Source organism: Trachurus japonicus, chromosome 10 (genome assembly GCF_045865225.1).
Source record: "Trachurus japonicus isolate A0001 chromosome 10, Traja_1.0".
Taxonomy (NCBI): domain Eukaryota; kingdom Metazoa; phylum Chordata; class Actinopteri; order Carangiformes; family Carangidae; genus Trachurus; species Trachurus japonicus.
The window spans coordinates 20,400,241-20,406,240 of NC_140916.1; the positions used below are offsets into that span (position 1 = coordinate 20,400,241).

The following is a 6,000-nucleotide window of genomic DNA, read 5'->3' on the forward strand; positions in this document are numbered from 1 at the left end:
AATAGAAAACAGCGTGACGATGTAGACACTGATGATTTTTGTTGCTCTGTACATCAGTTATTCTTCATCTGTTTCTTTCCCATAAGGCTTCATCTACATCGAATGTGACATCAATGGGACACACATATCAAAGTGGGTGTATGCAGACAATAACACACTGTGTATTCCATCGCCAACAACCAAAGGCCCTGACATCACAGTGTCAGTCAAGCCCTTCAATAATATCACATCCATCATTCAGCCTTCCTCCAGCAGTGGTAAGGACACCATCCATCAGTCAGCAGAAGTCACGCATGGTTTTAACAGTTTAAGTTTCGTTTTTATATTGAGGAACTGACTAGTTTTAGCTTTTTAGGTATTCTCTTTGATTTGTATAAGTTTCTTTCTGTGAGAGCTCCAAAGATGAACTTTCACATTTGCAGGATTTTTCCTTTTTAGTTGCATCACACAAATCAGTCCTCATCACAATACATTTACGTTAAATAGTCCCATATTGAACTGTGGCCATTTCTAAGAAAATGAAAACTAAGCTGATTTTATCTGCAATTTAGTTTAGGTTAGTTTTGCATTGTTCATTGTAGTTTTTATTTAGTTTTAGTTTTTTTAGAAAGAATTGTCAATCTTATTTCAGTTAACTAAATTATTTATTTATATTATAACCCTGGTGCAGGGTAGCTATGTTTTCAAATTATTACACTGATCATGATATATATGACATAACTGATTTCTTGTAGGCCTATTTCTCAGATGCAACAGCCTCACACAATCTACAGTCACTTTTAAACACTTCTACTATCAATAGACGTTTAATCAGTCACAGTAACTTGGACCTCCACCATGAGTCGCTGATATTATAGAATCACTTGACATGAACTCTGCCGTCATTGTGTTGATATAACAACTGGTCTTTGTGTCTCTTGTTTGAACAGGTCGCTCTCTGCTCATATGTGGTTTGCTGTTCGCCATGGCAACTTTGTCGGTCGGTGGCATTTTCCTGTTTTTTCATTTGAAGAAGAGGAAGTACGAGAAAACCAAAGTGCCTGTCACCCCACCAGCAATGGATTATGAGAACTCCTCAGTGATTGAACTGAGGGGTTGACCTGATCATTTACATTTTACAGGACACTGACAGTTTATCAGCTCAGTGTAAATTCACTACTCACAAAAATTTCAGGGTGAAGCTAAAATGCATTCTAACCTTTACAGGTGAACTTAATGTGACCTTCTCTAAACTTTTGAATGCACATGTCCAACTGTTCAATGTTTCAGTCATTTTTGCACAAGTTGCTGTTCTCTGACAAGGAGCTTAACAGCAAAATTCACAACAGGTGTTTGAACCATGAATCAACCAATAAATGTCCTGGTTCAATTAGAACTGGTTTAAACAGCCGTCCTCATCATGCTGTTCACATTTTGACATCATGAGACCAAGACGACACGTAACAATTGATCGATTGTTCAATCAGCCGTGTAGAGGCTGGTACTGTAACTCTGTAACCCAGAACCTCAATGACCTTTGGTTGCCCTTCAAGAAGAGTGGGACGTCTCAGCAGACAAGACGTCCACCTGTGAACAGCATGAGACATCGTTGTCAAGCTGTAATTAAAGCTCAAGGGCACATGACAAGTTATGAGAAGAATAGGCTTTATGCACAGCTCCACTACTTCCTGATCGTAAGCCAGCTCCTTTGTTTCCTGTCTTACATTATTGGACAAACTGATTAATCCAGGTGTGTCTGACCATTGTTGTGAGGTCAGACACACCTGGATTAATCAGTTTGTGCAATAATATTAGACAGGAAATAAAGGAGCTGGCTTAAGATCAGGAAGTAGTGGAGCTGTGCATAAAGCCTATTGTTTTGTTGTGGTGTATATATACCCACCACTGTTGTTGGCTTTTGTTTCAATAAAGTGTTTGAGATGAAGAAATAACCAGTGTATGCTTCTACTGAAATGCTCTACTTTCATAATATAATATCACTGTAGCGTGAACTTTTCACATTTTCCATAAATTTCACTCAAAAGCCAAATATCCCTAACTTTTTGTGAGTAGCCTAGTGCATTATGTGCTGAATTATTGTAGGTGTGCATGAGTGTCACAGACACATTTAAATAAAGCTTGTAGTGTCATATTAGTAATGCAACTTATGATGATTTTGGAAGTTAGTTCAGTGTCAATTTTCATGTTTTTTTTTTTTTTTTACATTTTAAGATCTTTAAACATTATGCATACGTTTTTTTTTGGAATCTCATTATTTGGGAAAAGTTGAATTCTCATGTTCATGAACATCACTGATGTAAACAAACCTTTTAAGCATTTATCATTAAACGCTGAAATCACAGGAAGTAGTTTTTTTGTTGTTTTTTTCTACATTAAAAACGTGTAGCAGATGTCAAGTTAGTTATTATATTTCTTTCTGTTTCAACGTTATGGATGTATTATTGTCACTCCATACTTCAAACTGTCCAGCATCCAGTTTATACTGTTATTGCTTCAAATAATCATTATGTAGAAACAATTGAATAGTTTTTGCCATGATGTATGTTTTTCTTTGGATATAACCACCAAAATAAATCTACTGATACCTCTCAATTAAAAACTCTACTTCTATTCCCACACATTCTCCTGACGAAGACACACGCACACACTGAATAAATATCTTCATTACGAGTTTGGACTTTGATGAACTAACTGTGGATCACTTGGTTCATCAGTTGCCAGTGACTGAACGTCGTGGAAATGAACAGTCTCTCCAGTCATGATGAAAGTCCTGTTTGGGACTTTCATCATGACTGGAGAGACTGTTCATTTCCTCCTATGTAGCTATCACACCTGTTGGCCACTACTTCCTCTTCCTCCTCTCAATTATAAAAATAAGTGGTTATCTCTACGACCCTACGTCATCGCATCGACACATTTCAGACTCCTCAGTGTTGAATGTGCATGTTTGTGCACTGCTCAGGGGAAGAAGAGGACTTTGTCTAAGATTTTCTGACTTGAGGCAACAGAGGCTGAAGAGTGACAAGACATGGAGGCTGTGGTTGGACTGATGCTGATGCTGCTCGGAGTTTCTCATGGTGAGCAGCTTTAAAAAAAAATTTACCAGCGGGACTAGGCATTGTCTGCATTCTTACACTGTTTACACTGAACTGTTACTGCCAGAGTTACCTGTGAGCTTTCTTTGGTTTAATTCTCAGTCACTAAATTATTTTCTAAGAAAATAACTAAGCCCTTTTTTGATATGTGTGTGTGTGTGTTTATTTATATATGTACGGTGGACCTGAGGGGTCAGGACGCTGCAAACTCCACAACACAACACATTAAGAAAAACGTGCTGCAAACTCCACAACACAACACATTAAGAAAAAGGCGCTGCAAGTCACAACACAAAACATTAAGAAAAACGTGCTGCAAACTCCACAACACAACACATTAAGAAAAAGGCGCTGCAAGTCACAACACAAAACATTAAGAAAAACACGCTGCAAACTCCACAACACAACACATTAAGAAAAACGCGCTGCAAAAGTCACAACACAAAACATTAAGAAAAACGTGCTGCAAACTCCACAACACAACACATTAAGAAAAACGCGCTGCAAAAGTCACAACACAAAACATTAAGAAAAACACGCTGCAAACTCCACAACACAACACATTAAGAAAAATGCGCTGCAAACTCCACAACACAACACATTAAGAAAAACGCGCTGCAAGTCACAACACATTAAGAAAAACGCGCTGCAAGTCACAACACAACACATTAAGAAAAACGTGCTGCAAAAGTCACAACACAACACATTAAGAAAAACGCGCTGCAAAAGTCACAACACAACACATTAAGAAAAACGTGCTGCAAAAGTCACAACACAACACATTAAGAAAAACGCGCTGCAAAAGTCACAACACAACACATTAAGAAAAACGCGCTGCAAGTCACAACACAACACATTAAGAAAAACGTGCTGCAAGTCACAACACAACGCATTAAGAAAAACGCGCTGCAAGTCACAACACAACACATTAAGAAAAATGCACTGAAAATGTCACAACACTGCTGCAAACCCCACAACACGTTAACTGTAGAGAGATCGCCCTGCCTGCAGGTGTGGGGCATGGAGATCCATGGTGTGGACGGCTATGTCCCTTGGAAACGGAGTGACTGACAGACCCGTGTTTCAGACCAAACAAAGTGATTGCTGTCTATTTAAGACTTATATTAACACAAACATTCCGCTTACTTCTGCTTTAATATTTGCAGCAGCTACAAGGCCAAGATGTAAAAATCATGTGTGATATATTTCATTACAATAAGTGTGCAAAATTAATTCCCTAAAGAGACTCCACGTTTGTACATGAGTTGTTGGGTAATAGCCTATGTTATTTTCACTTATTGCATGATGATCACAGGCCTAAATTGAGCTGCCAGTGAATTACTGTTGTTACCATGACGACTTGTAGTTTGATGCAGCAAACATTGTATTAGCCATCATCAGCTGTTCTATTTGAAACCTTTATGTGTGTTTGTGTGTTTGTGTGTGTGTGTGTGTGTGTGTGTGTGTGTGTGTGTGTGTGTGTGTGTGTGTGCACGTGTTCAGTATCAGCTGTGGAAAGTACCCACTGTGACGGCAGACAGGATGGAGCTCAGTGTTATGGAGCTGTGGGAGGAACTGTGGTCCTACGGCTGGTGGACAGTGTCTCAGACATATACAGATTCCTACTGATGTTCAACACGGAGACAATACTGGATGTGAGAGAGAATAAGACTTTAACTAATCTGTTTGATGGAGAAAACAGATCCATCTTCACTCTCAGGGATGGAACATTTAGGATCAATAATCTGAGCAGGAGTGATGGTGGTGAATATACCATTGAAATGTTTGATTCCCTAGGAAAGCACACAGAGACACAGACTCTACAGCTGTTCATCCAAGGTAAATAACTGTTTTGCTTTCTGTTGAATTCATTAACATTGACAGACCACATACATCATATTTCACTGATAAACCTCTCCAGCCTGCTCCTTATTGGAAACTGTTTCTGGCGACATAAAACATCAGCGTGTGTTTCCCTCAGCTCCTGTGTCCTCTGTGCTGTTGGTCTCTGAGTGTCTGTCCCAGGGAATTATGAAGGCGTCCTGTCTCTCTGAGGGAGGGGACAGTCCTGAGTACAGCTGGACTCTGGACGGACGCACACTGACAGACGACAAGCTCCTCTCTGGAAATCATGAGACTAACATCATCATACTGAAAGACGACGTCTCAGGACTTCTGACCTGCTCAGTTAGGAACCATGTCAGTCTTGTCTCTGATGAGAAGCAGATATCCACCTGTAAAGGTGAGAAAACTTTTGATGTTGCTCACCATTATGCTGCTGCTGTCACACTGAACATCATAATATGACATCATGAATCTGTTTTCTTGCTCAGATGCAACAGCCTCACACACTCTACAGTCACTTTTAAACATTTCTACTATCAATAGACGTTTAATCAGTCACAGTAACTTGGACCTCCACCATGAGTCACTGATATTATAGAATCACTAGACATGAACTCTGCCGTCATTGTGTTAATGTAACAACTGGTCTTTGTGTCTCTTGTTTGAACAGATCGCTCTCTGCTCATATGTGGTTTGCTGTTCGCCATGGCAACTTTGTTGGTCGGTGGCATTTTCCTTTTTTTTCATTTGAAGAAGAGGAAGTACAAGAAAACCAAAGTCACCCCACCAGCAATGGATTATGAGAACTCCTTCTCAGTGATTGAACTGAGGGGTTGACCTGATCATTTACATTTTACAGGATACTGACAGTTTATCAGCTCAGTGTAAATAAATGAAAAAGGTTTACGCTTGTATGAGGTTTGTGCTTCAATGAGTGTGCAGTATTGTGTGCTGAATTATTGTAGGTATGTGGCAGTGTCACAGACACATTTAGTGCTAAATATAGCCTATTACTACTGTATTAAAGCAGAAGTAAGCAGAATATTTGTGTTAATATAAG

At 39.3% G+C, this 6,000-nt stretch overlaps 1 protein-coding gene across 1 annotated transcript; it reads left to right on the plus strand.

The window, feature by feature from the left end:
• Positions 1-3,028: 3,028 nt before the first annotated feature.
• LOC146979907 (uncharacterized) lies at positions 3,029-5,777 on the plus strand. The gene is made up of 4 exons (XM_085788635.1): positions 3,029-3,077; positions 4,605-4,934; positions 5,077-5,337; positions 5,611-5,777. The coding sequence occupies exons 1-4, from the start codon at positions 3,029-3,031 to the stop codon at positions 5,775-5,777; spliced, it is 807 nt and encodes a 268-aa protein (XP_085644761.1).
• The last annotated feature ends 223 nt before the right edge of the window (positions 5,778-6,000 follow it).

What these genes read in the sequence shown, in the direction of transcription:
- LOC146979907 (XM_085788635.1), top strand. Translation starts at nt 3,029, where the DNA reads ATGGAGGCTGTGGTTGGACTGATGCTGATGCTGCTCGGAGTTTCTCAT. An exon ending in TCTACAGCTGTTCATCCAAG is followed by an intron (nt 4,935 to 5,076) that starts GTAAATAACTGT and finishes TGTTTCCCTCAG; the next exon opens with CTCCTGTGTCCTCTGTGCTG. An exon ending in GCAGATATCCACCTGTAAAG is followed by an intron (nt 5,338 to 5,610) that starts GTGAGAAAACTT and finishes TTGTTTGAACAG; the next exon opens with ATCGCTCTCTGCTCATATGT.